This window comes from Oncorhynchus kisutch, linkage group LG25, assembly GCF_002021735.2.
Source record: "Oncorhynchus kisutch isolate 150728-3 linkage group LG25, Okis_V2, whole genome shotgun sequence".
NCBI classification, from domain to species: Eukaryota; Metazoa; Chordata; class Actinopteri; order Salmoniformes; family Salmonidae; genus Oncorhynchus; species Oncorhynchus kisutch.
In genome coordinates, this window is record NC_034198.2 from 29,995,457 (window position 1) to 30,015,277 (window position 19,821).

The following is a 19,821-nucleotide window of genomic DNA, read 5'->3' on the forward strand; positions in this document are numbered from 1 at the left end:
TTAAATTCAAATAAAAAGGTTCACCCCCTTTGTAATTCAACAAAGGGGGTGAATAATTTTGCAAGGCAGTGTAGCTACTATATAATTCAAATACAAATACAAACACTAGAAAGAGCTCTCCTGATTTAAAATGGGCAGTACGCAGACAAAGCCTCACAAATGGCACCCTATTCCCTATATAGTGCACTACTGTTAAGCAGAGCCCCATTAGCCCTGGTCAAAAGTAGTGCACTATAAAGGGATCAGGGTGCTAATAGGGATGCAGAAAACAATACAGTAGTGGGATGTTGTTTGATGTTTTGTTGTTCTACATTCACCCGGCCTGTTTAATGATAAGCAAATGTACAGTGACAAACACATTGATTCTATTTCATTATGATGGAATGTGGAGTTGTGTAGTCCAAGGATGCATCCTAAATGGCACCGTCTTCCCTTTATAGTGCAGTACATATGGGCCTTGGTCAAAAGTGGTGCGCTATAAAGGGAATAGTAGTGTACCGTTTTGGACGCACGACTAGTGTCCATGTGATTTCTCCAATGAACGATGAAAGGGCTAAATCTGAGAACTTATCGTTCGGGCAGGTTACAGACCAGTGCATTTAAATAATTGTTCCGCAGACCGACCAAACAAAAGAGATTGTGTGTGTGTGTGTGTGTGTTTCTGTGACGCAGTTTAGCCAAATCCTGTAATCCTTTCATCTGATCAAAGTAATAGAAAAGCTTTTAAATTATTTAACAGAAAGGTACAAATTTAGGATTTCTAAATACTAGCCAATTGTGGAGACAATGTCTTTCCTGTAATGTCAACGTACAAAGAAACGATCTCCAGAGTCTTCTTGTTAGAAGCATGAAGCACAGTAGAAGGCAGACTTCACTGCTAGATCAGTATTCCATTAGCCTGGAATTCAAACTAATCCATTTGATATAGTGACATAGTGCAGCAGTTCAATCCCCCATTCCGCCAGTCACTTTCTCTGCTGTATCCCTCTCCTTTATCTCCCCATTTCATATTCAGATTTATATTATCTCTGTCATTGCAAAACTTTAATATACCCAAAGACGTATATTTACAGTGAAACAGTGGTTTAACGGAGATGATCAGTTTGGAATCAAGGCAAATGTTCCCTTTCCCTCAGTCATAGCTCTATTTCTTAATGAAAGTGATATAAAGCCACATTATGTAATACATTTTGAGAACATAAGGCCCTTTGGACATAAATGGGACCCCAAAAATTCACCATCATATTATGACTTAAAATGGATTGGATGCTTTGATGATAGCTAGCAGTGTAATGTATGAAAATAGCCTCTGTTTGGCCAAGAATAATTTGGCACAGACAGTCTATTCTAACTCCCCTCCCTCCCTTTCACTCTCCTTTCAAGCCCCGACTGGATTTAATCCATCTATGCACTATATTCAAGAGGTGCTTCCCTCTTTGGGACAAAAGCATTTGTCAAAATGTAAATCTGTCCAAAAAAAATCACTTCACAAAGCACCTTGGGAACCACTATTTGCTAACAGCCCTCTTAAGCTAACACTACCATCTGTTTAGCTAACACTACCATCTGTTTAGCTAACAGTACCATCTTACGGTTCGCTAACAGTACTATCTCATGTTTAGCTAACAGTACCATCTCACATTTAGCTAACAGTACCATCTCATGTTTAGCTAACAGTACCATCTGATGAGCTAACAGTACCATCTGATTAGCTAACAGTACCATCTGATTAGCTAACATTACCATCTGATTAGCGAACAGTACCATCTGTTTACCTAACAGTACCATCTGTTTAGTGATTTTGTGACACATTTCAATTTTATTGCAGAGGTGTTGTTGTCTTTGTGAGAATTATATGAAGCTAGCCCATCAAATTTTAACATAATGTTTTTCTAAATGGTACTGATAGCTAAACGGATGTTCTAGTTGTCCTCCGGTCCATTTGATATGTTACGAATTCCAATTCACAGAATACGTTACGAATTTGTAAGTGCTTAAATTCCCGGACTGCATCTTAATAGACAGTTGTGCTTTGCCAGTGATGGTTTAGCAGCACATATGTACGTTGGATTAATTATATTTTCACTGAAACATTGTTTTCCCACACAATACTTTCTCAGGCTGATAATCCTCTTAAATATAAAGTCCCCTATTTAGGGGACCTGTGTGGTCTTGGTACCAGATCCAACAGATATCTTTGCTTATAAATCAATCTGTGGACATTGTAGACCGAAATGGCTTCCATTGAGCGATAGCCCTGGACACAGTAGTATATTTTTTTAGCCTGTGTGCTGTAGGATGTTAAAACTGAAACCACTTGAAGCTGGGATGTACCTACTAGCATTTCATTGGCTCTTCCTTATTGTCCATCAACTCCTGGCTGAACTTCACATCACAGCCACTGACAAAGCACATGCCTGCATTCCTTACATTGTAGTGCAGCAGGATAAAGTGTTTTCATCACTGTAGCATATTCAGAGATTGTATAATAATTCATAGATTTTAAACAAAAAACACTTTCTGTTTGTCATAGATGGACAACATTCATTTGAGATGAACGGCGAGTTCCTACCGAGTCCAGGAAGCCAAGCTAGAGCTCTGTGTGACGTTCACAGAGATGGGGGCAGATGTTTTGATCAACAGAGACCTTTAGAAAATGTGCACATTTTCTCTAACACTAAATATACAAATATGTATTTTACAGTTACAAGGAAGTTGAAATCTTAGTAATTTTTAAATGTGTAATTTGATTATACTATATTTGTAAACTAGGAAATACATCACATCAAATATAGCATATTTTATCATATTTGAACTGTGTACTTGTATCCTCAAAAGTGACTGCACCTCAGCAATGGTCAGAGATCTGTTTGTTAACTTGGCTTTCGAAGACCTTAGAAAGACAGGGTAGGATAGATAGAGGTCTGTAGCAGTTTGGGTCTAGAGTGTCACCCCCTTTGAAGAGGGGGATGACCGCGGCAGCTTTCCAATCTTTGGGAATCTCAGACGATATGAAAGAGAGGTTGAACAGGCTCGTAATAGGGGTTGCAACAATGTTGGCAGATAATTTTAGAAAGAGAGGGTCCAGATTGTCTTGCCCGGCTGATTTGTAGGGGTCCAGATTTTGCAGCTCTTTCAGAACATCGGCTATTTGGATTTGGGTGAAGGAGAAATGGTGGGGGCTTTGGCGGGTTGCTGTGGAGGGTGCCGGGCAGTTGACCGAGGTAGGGGTAGCCATGTGGAAAGCATGGCCAGCCGTAGAGAAATGCTTATTGAAATTCTCAATTATAGTGGATTTAATCGGTGGTGACAGCTGAAAGGAGGTGCTCTTATTCTCCATGGACTTTACAGTGTCCCAGAACTTTTTTGAGTTAGTACTACAGGATGCAAATTTCTGTTTGAAAAAGCTTTCCTTAGCTTTTCTAACTGCCTGTGTATATTTGTTCCTAACTTCCCTGAAAAGTTGTATATCACGGGGGCTATTCGATGCTAATGCAGAACGCCACAGGATGTTTTTGTGCTGGTCAAGGGCAGACAGGTCTGGCATGAACCAAGGACTATATCTATTCCTAGTTCTACATTTTTTGAGAGGGGCATGCTTATTTAAGATGGTGAGGAAGGCACTTTTAAAGAATAGCCAGGCATCATCTACTGACGGGATGAGGTCAATGTCATTCCAGGATACCCAGGCCAGGTCGATTAGAAAGGCCTGCTCGCAGAAGTGTTTCAGGGAGCGTTTGACAGTGATGAGGGGTGGTCGTTTGGTCGCAGACCCATTACGGATGCAGGCAATGAGGCAGTGATCGCTGAGATCTTGACTGAAAACAGCAGAGGTGTATTTGGAGGGTGAATTAGTTAGGATGACATCTATGAGGGTGCCCGTGTTCACTGATTTGGGGTTGTACCTGATAGGTTCATTGATCATTTGTGTGAGATTGAGGGCATCAAGCTTAGTTTGTAGGATGGCCGGGGTGTTAAGCATGTCCCAGTTTAGGTCACCTAGTAGCATGAGCTCAGAAGATAGATGGGGGGCAATCAGTTCACATATAGTATCGAGGGCACAGCTGGGGGCAGAGGGAGGTCTATAGCAAGCGGCAACAGTGAGAGACTTGTTTCTGGAAAGGTGAATTTTTAGAAGTAGAAGCTCAAATTGTTTGGGTACAGACTTAGAAAGTAATACAGAACTCTGCAGGCTATCTTTACAGTAGATTGCAACACCACCCCCTTTGGTAGTTCTATCTTGGCGGAAAATGTTATAGTTATCAATAGAGATTTCAGGGTTTTTGGTGGTTTTCATAAGCCAGGATTCAGATACGGCTAAGACATCTGGGTTGGCAGAGTGTGCTAAAGCAGTGAGTAAAACAAACTTAGGGAGTAGGCTTCTAATGTTAACATGCATGAAACCAAGGCTTTTACGTTTACGGAAGTCAACAAATGAGAGCACCTTGGGGTTGGATGTGGAGCTAGGCACTGCAGGACCTGGATTAACCTCCACATCCCCAGAGGAACAGAGGAGAAGTAGGATATGGGTCCGGCTAAAGACTGTACGAACTGGCCGTCTAGCACGTTCAGAACAGAGAGTAAAAGGAGCAGGTTTCTGGGCACGATAGCATAGATTCAAGGCATAGTGTACAGACAAAGATAAGGTAGGATGTGAATACATTGGAGGTAAACCTAGGCATTGAGTAATGAAGAGAGAGATATAGTCTCTAGAGATGTTTAAACCAGGTGATGTCATCGCATATGTAGGAGGTGGAACAACATGGTTGGTTGAGGCATAATGAGCAGGGCTAGAGGCTCTACAGTGAGATAAGACAGTAATCACTAACCAGGACAGTAATGGACAAGGCATATTGATATTAGAGAGAGGCATACATAGCCAAGTGAACATATGGGTCCAGTGAGTGGTTGGGCTGGCTGGGGACACGGCGATTCAGAGAGTTAGCAGGCTAACAAGCTAACAGTTAGTAGGCCGGAGCAAAACAAGCTAGCAGCTAGTGGACCAGGGCAAGCTAGCAGTTAGCAGGCCGGGTTAGCAAGCAAGCAGTTAGCATGGGCTAGCAGTTAGTAGACCAGTACAAGCTAGCAGTTAGCAGTTAGCGGACCGGGTTAGCAAGCAAGCAGTTAGCAAGGGCTAGCAGTTAGCAGATCGGGCAGGCAATCTAGCGGTTAGCAGACCAGGGCCCGGCAGTTTAGCAGTTAGCAGACCGGGTTAGCAAGCAAGCAGATAGCAGGGGCTAGAAAGTTAGCCTTTGGGGGGGGTTCACGACGGGGGTAAGTCTGTTTTTGCCTCTTCGTGCGGTGACGTCGATAGACCAGTCGTGGAATTAGTAGGGTTCCAAGTAGCTCTAGGTAGCTAGCAGGCCGATATTGTAGCCCAGGGGTATGCTTCGGTGGTAGCACAGGAGCCCTGGCCGGGCTAGATTCAAGCTAAATTGGTGCTTGCTCTAGGATGGAAACGCTAGCCAGGAGTAGTCATCCGGGATTGCGGTTAGCTAGTTGTGAAGATCCAGATGAAAATGTTCAGTTTGTGGTAGGAATCCGGGGATAAAAATAACAGGTCTGTTATGCTCTGGTTAGAGTCACGTTGAACTGGCGAGAGCTTTCAGAGCTGAAGGTTAGCTGATGACCGCTGGCAATGGTTTGCTGACTGATATCGGGTAGTTAGCTGGCTAGCTTCAGTTGAGGGATTCCAGATCCAAAGTAAATATAAATACTTTAGGGAAAAAAAGCAGATCCACGCCACATTGGGTTGCAGGAGAGTATTTAGATGATGAGGTTTAGCTAAATATTTTAAAGGATATGCGACGAAAAATATGTAAAACAATATATACAAGGGACACGACAGGACAAAGACGTCTGACTGCTACGCCATCTTAACCACACACACACACACCTCCTTCCCCCAATCTGTGTCATGTTATAAAACAGAGACAATGAAAGCCTAATGATGCATAATGATATTAGTTGATGTACAAGAGCCTAGCTTGGGTTGTCATCACACTTCTTCTATTGAGTGTAAAACTGTCAATTACATAATAATCCATGCCTTCTGGGAACGCTATAAGGTCCAAAAGTTATGGGTGGAGTTAGAAAGTTGGATGTCAGAAGTATTACAATGTAAATTTCCTGTTAATCTATCTGTCTGCATATTTCAAGACATGGCATATGAGGGTGCTGTGAGATACCCGATGGGTTGTAGGATACTTTCTCATAAATCATTTTGGAAAAAAATGGATATCAACCAATCCTCTATCGGTAACACAATTGAAAGGTCAAATGCTTTATTATCTAAATGTTGAAAGTGTGTGGGCGATGGAGAGAAAGAAAATGGTGCAGTTTGAGGACATGTGGCAGAGAGTGATGGAGATGGGGGTGTGAGCAGGTGGATCTGGGCAGGTGTGATGTCATTGATGTCTCTGTGTGTTTGTATGCTGTTGGTATGTGTATGTTGTGTATTGCTAGATTTTTTTATTAAATATTTTTTATTCTTATATGCCATTTTCGTATTCTTTATAGCTGACATCATGGTGGGGTGACACATTTAAATTTTATTGCCGAGGTGTTGTTTCATATAGACCTGGTCGGATAGACCTATATATATATTTTTCAGCTACTTTATTAACCGGAGCAGATAAAACGTGAAAAGAGGGAGAGAGGCGGGGCTCTGGCAGGCGGGGGAGGGGCCATATTGTGAGTAAGTGACACAGGGAGCAGGATGGACGGATGGGAAGATGAAAAACAGCAACCAACCAAGCCAACTCGCTTATTTCTAATCACATATGATTACGTAGTACCTGTCTTGACTGCATCAAACCGAGATAAGCTAGTTAAGCCAGCTAACTTTAGCTAGCTAGGTTAATTGAGGCTCCAGTGCGTGCGCTTTCTCATTCTACAGTTACAAATAACAACAATCAGAATATTAAGTAGCAAACTACCTGTCGGCTCTTGGCCGTTGTAGCCTATCCTTCTCCTTTAACTTTTAATTCAGTCATTTTTATTTCATTAACCATTGATTAAATGTCTCCTAACTTTTGCCACACACTGAAGCTCTATGACTGTAGCCTACTGCCACTTTGATGACTTATGATTGGACAACAACAAGAACATGCTAAACACACCATGCTCCACTCTTGTGAAAAGCAAAAGCAGCAGCATAAATTATAACATTCTCTCTCTATACTTTTTACCGGCCAAACCTGGACGATGCTGGGCCAATTGTGCGCCATAGTGACGCCTCTAGCACTGAGATGCAGTGCATTAGACCGCTGCGCCACTCGGGAGCCGATTACAACTGTAGCTTTCGGATATGTACGGCCCCTTCCGGACAAGTCAGTTAAAATTACACATATACAAGCCCTGTGACAGTCATATCAGATCCAACCCAGACCTGTGTCAGTCATATCAGATTCCACCCAGACCTGTGACAGTCATATCAGATCCAACCCAGACCTGTGTCAGTCATATCAGATCCAACCCAGACCTGTGACATTATTTAGAATTCTAGATCCAGACCTGCTCCGGTCCCGGAACGGGTTTCGGGTAGTCGGGTACAGGTGGATCCGTGAAGACTTCTACCCTGCTGTGAATATTACAACAGGCTTTTACTGTGATTGTTTGTTGACTGTTGAGAAGTGTGGAGAGAGAGAGAGAGAGAGAGGGAGCGAGAGAGAGAGAGAGAGAGCGAGAGAGGCATGGTCTAGTTCTAGGATTTCACCCACTTCATCAGTACTACATTTGTATGATTTCCTTTCTAAACAATTGATTGATATGAAATATGAAATGTTTACTGTGATGTAAATATTTAGACCTAAATTATATACTTCGTCTATTTCCTCTCTCGTGAAAGAGGTCTAGTTAAATAAAGGCTATATAAAGGCTATATAAAATATACACTATCGTTCAAAAGTTTGGGGTCACTTAGAAATGTCCTTGTTTTTGAAAGAAAAGCAACATTTTTGTCCATTAAAAAAACATCAAACGGATCAGAAATACAGTGTAGACATTGTTAATGTTGCAAATGACTATTGTAGCTGGAAACGGCAGATTTTTTATGGGAATATCTACATAGGAGTACAGAGGCCCTTTACCAATGGCACGTTGTGTTAGCTAATCTAAGTTTATCATTTTAAAAGGCTAATTGATCATTAGATAACCCTTTTGCAATTATGTTAGCACAGCTGAAAATAGTGTTGTGCTGATTAAAAGAAGCAATAAAACTGACCTTCTTTAGACTAGTTGAGTATCTGGAGCATCAGCATTTGTGGGTTCGATTGCAGGCTCAAAATGGCCAGAAACAAATAACTTTCTTCTGAAACTCGTCAGTCCATTCTTGTTTCAAGAAATTTAGGCTATTCCATGCGAGAAACTAAAGATCTCGTACAACGCTGTGTACTACTCCCTTCACAGAACAGCGCAAACTGGCTCTAACCAGAATAGAAAGAGGAGTGGGAGGCCCCGGTGCACAACTGAGCAAGAGGACAAGTCCAATAGAGTGTCTAGTTTGAGAACCAGACATCTCACAAGTCCTCAACTGGCAGCCTCATTAATTAGTACCCGCAAAACACCAGTCTCAACATCAACGGTGAAGAGGCGACTCCGGGATGCTGGCCTTCTAGGCAGAGTTGCAAAGAAAAATCTATATCTCATACTGGCCAATGAAAGGAAAAGATTAAGATGGGCAAAATAACACAGACAATGGACAGAGGAAGATTGGAAAAAAAAGTGTTATGGACAGACGACTCTAAGTTTGAGCTGTTCGGATCACAAAGAAGAACATTCATGAGACGTAGAAAAAATTTAAAGATGCTGGAGGAGTGCTTGACACCATCTGTCAAGCATGGTGGAGGCAATGTGATGATCTGGGAATGCTTTGGTGGTGGTAAAGTGGGAGATTTGTACAGGGTAAAAGGGATCTTGAAGAAGGAAGGCTGTCACTCCATTTTGCATCGCCATGCCATACCCTGTGGACAGCACTTAATTGGAGCCAATTTCCTCCTACAACAGGACAATGACCCAAAGCACAGCTCCAAACTATGCAATAACTATTTAGGGAAGAAGCAGTCAGCTGGTATTCTGTCTATAATGGAGTGGCCAGCACAGTCACCGGATCTCAAACCTATTAAGCTGTTGTGGGAGCAGCTTGACCTTTTGGTACGTAAGAATGGCCCATCAAGCCAATCCAACTTCAGGAAGCATGGGGTGAAATATCTTCAGATTAGCTCAACAAATTGACAACTAGAATGCCAAAGGTCTGCAAGGCTGTAATTGCTGCAAATGAAGGATTCTTTGAACAAAGCAAAGTTTGAAGGACAAAATTATTATTTCAATTAGAAATCATTATTTATAACTGTGTCAATGTCTTGACTACATTTCCTATTCATTTTGCTCCTCATTTCATGTATATTTTCATGGAAAACAAGGATAAATGTAAATTATGTTTACACACCTTTTTAATGTGTAGTATTTTCACACATATACTGTAGCTTTAAATGTCATGTTAGCATATACACTGCCTGCCACCATCATCATCTTGATAATTGTTTGGCCTTTTTAACACCTTGTTTACCACATACATCTTTCTTAATTAGAGTATTTTTACAGCATTATTTGTCTTGACAAGTTGTTGATAGCCAACTACTTTTATGCCAAAGTCACATGGACTAAATATAGACAGACAGCTACTCCACCCGCCTCCTTCTTCCTTCTCTCTCCCAAACCCCGCCCCGCTTCTTTTTTCTGTTCCCCCTCTCCTATCCTCCCTTTTCTTTATCCTCTTTCCCTCCCCTCTCCTCTCCCCTTTACTGTCTCCAACTCCTATCTTCACTGTAGGGAAGTACGTCGCCACACCTAGGTTGGACAGAATTGGGTTACCACGTGGACAAGCTGCTGTGCTGCTTCAGAAAGAAAGCCAAAACCACAGCATACTGTCTGCCAGAATGAATAACTGCAGAGGAAAGATTTCATTGTGGCACAACATGTTGTAGGCAACCTTAAAACAGATTGCATTATGCTAATATGACATTGCATTATGTTAATATGACATGGCAAATATCAGTCTTTTCTCCTATGAAAGGTCAATGGTTTGTGCACGATCCCAAAAAGCCATGAAAGCTGTGTATTTTTTTCATCAGTCAGTATTATGGCCATGTGCTATCCTTATGGATTTCAATATAATGAAGTACAGTTTCTGCCTATAGTATATCACATCATATCAATGAGGTAGCTAACCAAAATTATAAGTGTACCCAATCTTACAAAAACCTAGAGTTTATGGCCCCAAAGAGACAGCAAACCAAGATTTGGGTTGAGCTTCAATCTTGCTCCTCAATACCACCATCAACCATCCCACCATCACCACCACCATCATACACTCCATCGTACTGCCAGTGTCCATCCCACCATCACCACCACCACCACCACCCTCATCCATTCCATCGTACTACCAGTGTCCATCCCACCATCACCACCACCATCATCCACTCCATTGTACTACCAGTGTCCATCCCACCATCAACACCACCCTCATCCATTACATCGTACTACCAGCGTCCATCCCACCATCACCACCACCCTCATCCATTCCATCGTACTACCAGCGTCCATCCGACCATCACCACCACCCTCATCCATTCCATCGTACTACCAGCGTCCATCCCACCATCACCACCACCATCATCCACTCCATTGTACTACCAGTGTCCATCCCACCATCACCACCACCCTCATCCATTCCATTGTACTACCAGTGTCCATCCCACCATCACCACCACCCTCATCCATTACATCGTACTACCAGCGTCCATCCCACCATCACCACCACCCTCATCCATTCCATCGTACTACCAGTGTCCCTCCCACCATCACCACCACCATCATCCACTCCATTGTACTACCAGCATCCATCCATCCCACCATCACCACCACCATCATCCACTCCATCGTACTACCAGCGTCCATCCCACCATCACCACCACCATCATCCACTCCATTGTACTACCAGTGTCCATCCCACCATCACCACCACCCTCATCCATTCCATTGTACTACCAGTGTCCATCCCACCATCACCACCACCCTCATCCATTACATCGTACTACCAGCGTCCATCCCACCATCACCACCACCCTCATCCATTCCATCGTACTACCAGTGTCCCTCCCACCATCACCACCACCATCATCCACTCCATTGTACTACCAGCATCCATCCATCCCACCATCACCACCACCATCATCCACTCCATCGTACTACCAGCGTCCATCCATCCCACCATCACCACCACATCCTACTACCAGCATCCATCCCACCACCAAAATCAGGATACGTTTAGATCATGAATTATAAATCCCTCAGATCTAACAAAGATCCCTGAGTCTGTGTGCAGTCAAAAACACGATTTTCCTTTGTTTGATATATATTTCCACATTATGAGGTTGGAATTATACTGTGAAATTGTGAAAAATATGATGACGTCCTTTTAGTGTAAGAGCTGTTTAAAAAGACTGCCTGAAATTTCAGCCTGTCGTGGTGGAATGGAGTATTGGTCTTCCATGGTGACATCACCAGGCGGTAAGTTGGTTAATAGACCAATAAGAAATAGAGTTCCAAACGTCTCTGCCAATAACAGCTGGTTTCCAGTGTTCCCCTCCTCACTCAGACCACTCCCAGACAGCCCGAGCAAAATTCTACTTTGAGAAATGTGTCTTTGCTAAGAAGCAATTTTTTTAAACCATTGTAATTTAAAACAATAAAAGATTGGTACTTAATTGTTACAAAGAAAGGATTTGATACTAACATAAAAACAGCTGCATTGGCCCTTTCAGATTGGCTGCCTGGTTGAGTTCCTTTAGGCCTAAAGCAACCATTTTTCTCTCAATATCAAATCATTTCCAGGGGTAAAAATTAAGGCCTACTTTACTGTGATTTTTTTTCAATTAAAATTGTCAAAAAGAAACAGAAATAGCTTCTTAGTAAATAACAAGAACTGTACTGTAAGAACTGTAAGAAGGTTCCTCTCAGGACAGTGGCAGCTATGATCCGTTCTCAATGTATTCTCACTCTGTCTTCCACTCTCCTCACCAGGATTATTATTCTCCCGACATCTGACATGCAGAGGCCGGGCACACATAGCACTGCACGCACACACGCACGCACACACACACACACACACGGCACAGTACCTCACTGTGTTCTGCACATGCATGAACAATGGAGCAATTGCAGAATACTGTAGTCAAGCCTAGTGAGGCAGTGTCTTTATACCCCAAAGCATAGAGGGACACTCACACACAATGGTATGGAAAACACAGTGAGATGTTAAGGTAACATGTATTTGTAGGTCATTTTAGTCACTCATCATCTGTCATTCAATGTATATATATATATGAAACGTTCTACTGTAGAATACACCATCATGGGAGTATCAGCATAAACCATCTCCCAAAATCAATAGAGGAGTCTTCCAAAGTTGCGTCTGAGAGAAGGTCACTGTTTGGGTTCCCACCCTGTGTCTGCTATTCCAGACATATTCTAAATGAGACCATGTTGCCTACCATGGAGCTACATGACAATCAAATGTACGAAATTGTCTATATCATAATGGGAGCATTAAAAACTATATTTAACCTTTGTTTAACTAGGCAAGTCAGTTAAAAACAAATTCTTATTTACAATGATGGCCTACCGGGGAACAGTGGGTTAACTGCCTTGCTCAGGGACAGAACAACAGATTTTTACCTTGTCAGCTCAGGGATTTGATTCAGCAACCTTTCAGTTACTGGCCCAACGCTCTAACCACTAGGATACGTGCCGCTCCTGTGCCACTGAACCAAAGGAGCCCCTAAATGATGGTTCCTATTTGTATTTCAACCCTGTGAGAGACTGCTCTCGTTAGGGCTAATATTGCTCTTAGGCTACACTCCTCCAGGAGTCAGTTTCATATTTCTGTTCAAGCCCACATAATAAGTACCAGCAATGGAATACAGTGTCTGCTCTGAGAATAATTGAAGAGAAGAATATAACTAATGTGGCATGAAGTAGCAGGTGTCTCACTGCAGGGGAATACAGAAATTAAGATTAGGTGTCAGTCCCTATGGGCCCTGGTTAAAAGTAGTGCCCTATGGAAGGAATAGGATGCCATTTGGGATGTAACCAAGAGATAATGTTGTCTTTACTTCATCAACAAAGCCATTAGCAATGCAACGAGGAAATGACAAACAAAGAGAGGAAATAGACGGAGCATGTCCAAACAGTAACACCTTCTCAAATGGGATCATTGAAAAGATTCACATTTCCAACGTCTGCCTTCAAATCACAGAAGAATATGGTCCAACATTGCACCAACATCTATAGGCCAAGATCTAGCCATAAGAACACATGAGCAATGTCAGAAGTCCACTATCTTCTCTGAAATGCTAACCTTGAAATCAAGCAAAATGTCACCAAGAAAAGATTTCTGGTGTGTTTCACATTTCTTAAAAATACTTAATTTAGAATGCTTAGATGATGCTATTGTAATCACTCATCAAAGATCAATAGAGCAAGATTGAGTTGGAAGAAATGAATACAGATGGCATATCTAACAAGGCCTCTAGTCTTGGCTACATGATGTTATGGAATACACAATATACTGCATACAGCACAGGAGGTGGTGGCACCTTAATTGTGGAGGACGGGCTTGTGGTAATGACTGGAGCGGAATGGGTGGAATGGTATCAAACACATGGTTTCCAGGTCTTTGATGCCATTCCATTTGCTCCGTTCTAGCCATTATTGCATACAGTTACTGCAAATATTCTACACATATGTGCCTATTGTAGTTGCTCCATATATTTTCTTTGCATGTGCATGTGGTAATCACTTCCTTCATCTTCTTCCAAATACATATTGTTTTTAATGACTGGAAACTTTCAGAAGGAGGTAAAGCCATTGGAGAGGAAAAAACGTCATAGGTCAACCATTCCCTGGTGACCTCTTCCAGGTAAAGGCAAGACACCTTAGAGAATGAGGAACACCTGCACGTTGGGCTAATGAGCCCTTGCAGGAGCTCAACCACTCATTAACAACCTTACAAACAACTATGACAACATATGTTAAAAAATTGTTGTATAATGATGAACCTATTTTGCACTGGTGGGTAGGTTACTTGAAATTCTTGAATTGTCCTACTAGATAAGGCCTAAAGACCTATTGGGTCTACAGGCCTGTTGGCCTATCCTGGTCTAGAGGAAGAGAAGATCTGCATTTTCTGTAAACTGTTGGACTACTAATACTGCTTGAAATGATGGAAAATGATAAATAATCATGTCGTGTTGTTGTTTAGTTAAAGGGGAGCTGTTGGATATTGTTAGTAAGACAGACAACGGCCCAAAAGAGAATCCAGATATCTTACCTTCGCTGCAGTCTTTGCCCTGGTAGTCAGTCTGCGAGCAGTCGCACGTGGGTTCATCGTTAATGACATTGCAGACACCTCCATTTAAACACATGTTGGCTGCTGCACCACAGAGGTCGTTAATGACCCCAGCGCTGTTTAAAAGCGCCGATTCCGTATTGTTGACCTTTATGTCCGTTATCCATCCGGTAAAAGGTACATGGTCCTTGACCACAGCTGATGTTAACCTTAAAGCCACAGACCGTAATTCCGGTGGTATTCCCCCAAGAAACAAGTGGCTGAAGACAGTCATATCCCTTCTTTTCGACTTCACTTCGACCCACTTCACTTCATTGTCCACCATTAGCGTTGTGTTTTTAAAGTTTCTCCATATTGTCACAGCATGCCACTGGCTGTCATTGACCGCTGTGTTGGTTAGAACCGTTGCAGGCTCAGCGCAGAAGATGGAGAATCGAAGACTGAGTTTACCGTTGTGTATTAGGAGTTCTAAAAAGTCGCAGAATCCCTCGTCATCGAAGTACACTAACAGCCCGTGGGAACTCTTAGTTTTCATGTTGAAGCTCATTTCACTCTCACAACATGCATTCCACATTGGAAACCTGGCCCACTGGCCCTCTGCGCCTGTAAACTCCATAGTTGCCCCCATGTCTACCATACAGCACAAGAGAAGGCCTACCCATATTAGATGGGCGCCATGCCGCATTGCAAGAACCATGATGTGACCGAATTGTTCTTTAGGTCTAGGCTACAATACCGCTGAGTCAGATTTCAGACGGAATTGTCTTTTATCAAGCTAGAAGAAGTTAGGGGTAAGTGTGATATAATACGCTGACTTACCACTAAGAATTATGTATATGAACTGACACATTGTAAACCTAAATGAATTATTTTGTTGTCATAGCCTACCAGCAAGCTACACTAGTCTCCCGAAGAAAATACCATCTTTGAAAATAGGACCACTTTCTGTCGCGCCTAAATCCCAATTTCTCAGTCCTATATATTTGTTTTTATTCCGTCAATATCTTCTGTCTCCCTATTAGTTTTATTCTATAATCCAGATTTTCTTCCAAAAACAGGCAATCGTGATTCAGAATCCAATTTCCATCAGGCCTTTTATTTTTCTTGATTTTTGAATGTTTCTTATTTTCGGTGCCAGGCAGCTAGAGCGCACCAGTCGGTTCTACTGCTGTTGAAACGGCGTCAATAACCATCCTATTCACACCAGCGAGATGTGGCGGGCATCCAGAGTCATTGCTTTTGGCTTCTCACCCTGCATCCTCCGCCAAACAGAACGATTGTTATTGTTTGATTGATTATCGCATGGAGCTTTTCTTTTTTTTCCCAAGGCCAGTCTCTGATCCAAAAAGCTTAAGCTTACAACATAATGAGAAGACGATCTGTAAAAAGAAAAGAAAAATAAGAACGGACAGTTCATTGTGTTTTAGAAACATTTTGTTTATCAATTTGTCATATCATGTTAGCCATCTTACATAATTACGATATATTCAGTAGAGAAACATTTTGTTTTAGAAACATTTTGTCTATCAATTTGTCATATCATGTTAGCCATCTTACATAATTATGATATATTCAGTAGAGGATGAATTGAGACCCCAAGGAATTGTGGGGAGCTGCGGTGGCGTGCCGATTGAAAGCACAGGAATCTCGGGATCTAGACTCAGTATTGCCAGGAAAATTATGTATGTTTTGGTTGCAAAGAGAGCACATTCGCTCACACCTGCACGTCCTTATGTGTTCTATGTCAATGGAAGATGTATTCTGTCTCAAAGGGTAGCCTACGTCGTTAGCGCAGATACGTTCTCTTTGCGCACACACATTCTTTGCGCACACACATTATTTAAGCACAAGGCGGTCGCCTGTCCTACAAATGTCAGGGAAACTTAACATAAGTAAGCATTTCATTATTAGTCTACACCTGTTGTTTGCGAAGCACGTGACAAATAACATTTGATTAGATTAGATTTTCATGTAGGCTCCGTATTTATGAATGTTTCACTGCAAGTAGAAGCAACTTTCCCAAAGCAAATCTAAGCAGCTCACAATTACATAAACATCAACTAGCAATAGTCACCACTACTAGGCCTACATCATTTAATTCAATTACATCTAGAGAAATCATTTAGAATTGTAAATAGCATATTCGAAAAAGTAGATCAAAATAGGTCTACAGCAGTAGCCTGTCTTATCTAACACACTTATTTCTCCCCATAGCTATCCCAGGGGGGAGAGGATACTTGTACCTTCCCCTATCAACCCTAATAGCCCGCCACAGGTGACGATATTATATGCCTCACAAAATGCTCCGCATCCAAGCAGCAGCATCCACAATCCTCTCAGCACAGGACCGTTCCATGAACTCTCTCATTCCATAAGTAGATCTCATTCTAAATGTTGCGTTAGATAGGCCTAAGTGTTTTTGTTATTCAAGAGAATCTGCATGTAATGAAACCGCTGAAATCTTGTTTGTAGGTTTCCTCATTTCATATTTTGTTTAACTCAGACATTCCAGTAGAATTAAGACAAGCGCATGAATTCAGAATTTTCAAAGGGGACGAGTCGCCTACCAGACCTCGGTTCAAATACCATGTTAATTATTTAAGTTACTTTCACATACATTTCGAAGGAAGTATTTGCACACATTCACAAAGTAGTAGCCTACATTTGGAAAGTATTGGCATGCATTGCATGTATTTTTAAGGAAATTACTTGAAAACAGGGCTAGAGTACTTTCAAATACTTAAAATCGAAGTTGTGAATTCGGCCACATTGTTTGAAAATACGAAAATACACAGGAAATAAGTAGCCTATGTAGAACACACATACTTAAATACACATGTATTTGAACACAGGTCTGGACAGGACAGACAGAAAATGACCTTTCAATCAAACCTAAACGAAAATCATTCCATCCAAATGAGCTATACAGTTTGCTAGAAGCCATAATAGACGGGGGATCGGGGACTGGAAATGAGTTACAGAGATTCAACCCATATCAAGTCAAATGTAGCATAATATAATGACCGAATGGCATGAAGATAAACATGAGATTCCACAGCTGGCCCCATTACACTGTCTGTCTTACTCTCAACACATCAGATCATATTAAATTGACCCGTACCTTCTACAGCAAACGACATTTGCATATAAACGTGTTTTTAAAAGGCACTTGACAACATCCCTTAAATATTGCTAACAATAAAGAAATCAAATCTGCGGATTACACAGTTGCAAACGATTATGCATGTTTTATGATTTTCCCTCAGCTATTCCGTTGCTCGTCTAGCAGCTCAACCTACTAGAGAAAAATAAAACCATACATGGAAAATACAAGGTCTCTTTTACCTGCATCTAGAATCTGGTATCCAGGACCGACCCAAATCAGAACCCAAGTCCTCGTTTTCCTTACCAAAGTATTGGATGATCATCTCTTGTTTCGAACACCACCTTTAATCTTAATTAGGCTACCCACCAAATAACATCACCATGCAGTGATCTCCGACTCAAACTATCCCAACAGATCCACACTAAAAACCCTCAGCCTCACACTATTTTTGAAAACTGTGATTCACCGCATCATTGATCATCAGAGACCGAAAAAAATAAATGAGTTCTCTCTCCTATGTTCTAAAACTTACCAACACCTTTATAACGATTGAAAGAAGTCAACTCATAATGGTACTTTACCTAGGTTATTCCTCCTTTTCGATCCTCAGAAAACGAAACAAATGTAGATAAACAGAGTCCCGGGAAAATCCTGTAATTTTGGTGAGGAAAAAACGGTGCAAACGGTGCAATCTGCCTCCCTGCTGCGCTCTGCAACAGACTGTCAGAAGACAGCGAGCGGGTCACGTGTCTCTCTCTCTCTCTCTCTCTCTCTCTCTCTCTCTCTCTCTCTCTCTCTCTCTCTCTCTCTATCTCTCTCTCTCTCTCTGTAGCTGCCTGGCTACCGCCGACTGGAGAGGGGAGGGGCCAAATGCTGCAGCACCTTGGACAGCGCCGTGCGCCGCTGTGCAGGTTGACGTTTATTGTCACGAATCTTGTGCTGGAGGCAGAACTGAGCGATTTCCGTAGATGGGGTAGCTGCAAATTCTAAATTGGCTGTATCATGAAAATAAAAATGTGCTTTTTGCTCTTAGTTTAAGGTTATGGTTAGGCATTGATCATGACAACATACAGGCATTAGGGTTAGCAGTGTGGTTACGTTTAGGGGTACGGTTAGGGTTAGGTTTCAAATTACATTTTATGACTTTGTGGCTGTGCCAGCTAGTGACCATTCTGCAGAGCTGCCTCCAGGGCAAGATTCATGACAGTACATGACAACCTGCGGCCGCTGCTGCCGAACGAACAGAATACATATTCATCCACACTCACCAACCGTCGCCTCCGCAGACCTACGTGAAGTCACATTTCGTTACAAATAATACACGAATTATATATCGATGAATTAGAGAGACAGGTGGGATAAAAGAAGGGTGCGGTGCAGGGAAAATTAGTATTCTGTCGGCAACGGGGGTGGAAAACGGAAGAGGGAGAGGGGAGAGGAGCGATGCAACGTAACAGCTTCAGGATGCGCAGCGAAGGGATGTGGCGACGTTTGAGGCCGGCAGGGAGTTCTCTTGATAATGGGATTTTTTTTCTTCTTACCATGAACACATTCTTTTAGTTGAAGTAGTGTAAGCTAAATTACATTATTGATTCCCTCGGGTAAATGTAACACAGCGAATTAAAGTGGAAACTGTCGTTTAGCAAGTCTTATAAAAAAGCAGGCCAACAACAGCAGACTACTGTTCTGTAAAATGATCAGCTCTTGCTTGTTATAGCCTAAATCAATACTACAGTTAAGGGATATGATCATAATAGCCTACTTTGGGAGTGGTGATATTTGAAAATGTTTGAAATTATATAGGCTAATGAACAATATAAAACATTGAACCATTAGGCCTTAATGTTTCAATTTCTCTGTTTGTTATAGTTTGACAACGACCCAGCTCCACAGTTAATCGTCTCATTCCAACCCTCATTCAGAACATATCCCCATGACCAATGAGTGAGTCCGGTATTCATGGCATAAATAAAAGCCAAATAGCGGTCCTGGCGCTAACATTTGACCCACTGAGGGACCCTCCCGATAACTATTCTAGATTGGTGTCTGAAGGCATCGCGGTCCAATCAATCGTTCGATTCAGCAGGGATGGACGAACCGAACGGATTTGATGTGACCATTGACCCCGCCCGCGCTGTTCTAAAACGTGATCACAGCAAGATGATTGCATTGTTGTCAAAGGCAATATAATTGAAAGTTACAGAGACAATCCGTTTCATTTAAAGTATTTTAAAGTGTACACTCTTCACACTATTCCTTTTTTCAATTCAATACTACTGGAACATTGTGCCTTTGCTGTGTGTGT

General features: G+C 42.0%; 1 protein-coding gene across 28 annotated transcripts in view; it reads right to left on the reverse strand.

Moving 5' to 3' along the window:
- The window catches only part of LOC109878858 (neurexin-1a), a 586,328-nt gene extending 568,090 nt beyond the window's left edge, over positions 1-18,238 (reverse strand). For all 28 annotated transcript variants that reach the window (XM_031805049.1, XM_031805050.1, XM_031805056.1 and 25 more), the window contains exons 1-2: positions 18,098-18,238; positions 14,393-15,789 (exon numbers count right to left, since the gene is read on the reverse strand). In XM_031805049.1, the coding sequence (XP_031660909.1) occupies positions 14,393-15,107 (715 nt within the window). In that variant the 5' untranslated portion in view covers positions 15,108-15,789; positions 18,098-18,238. The remainder of the gene's footprint in view (positions 1-14,392; positions 15,790-18,097) is intronic.
- Positions 18,239-19,821: the final 1,583 nt, after the last annotated feature.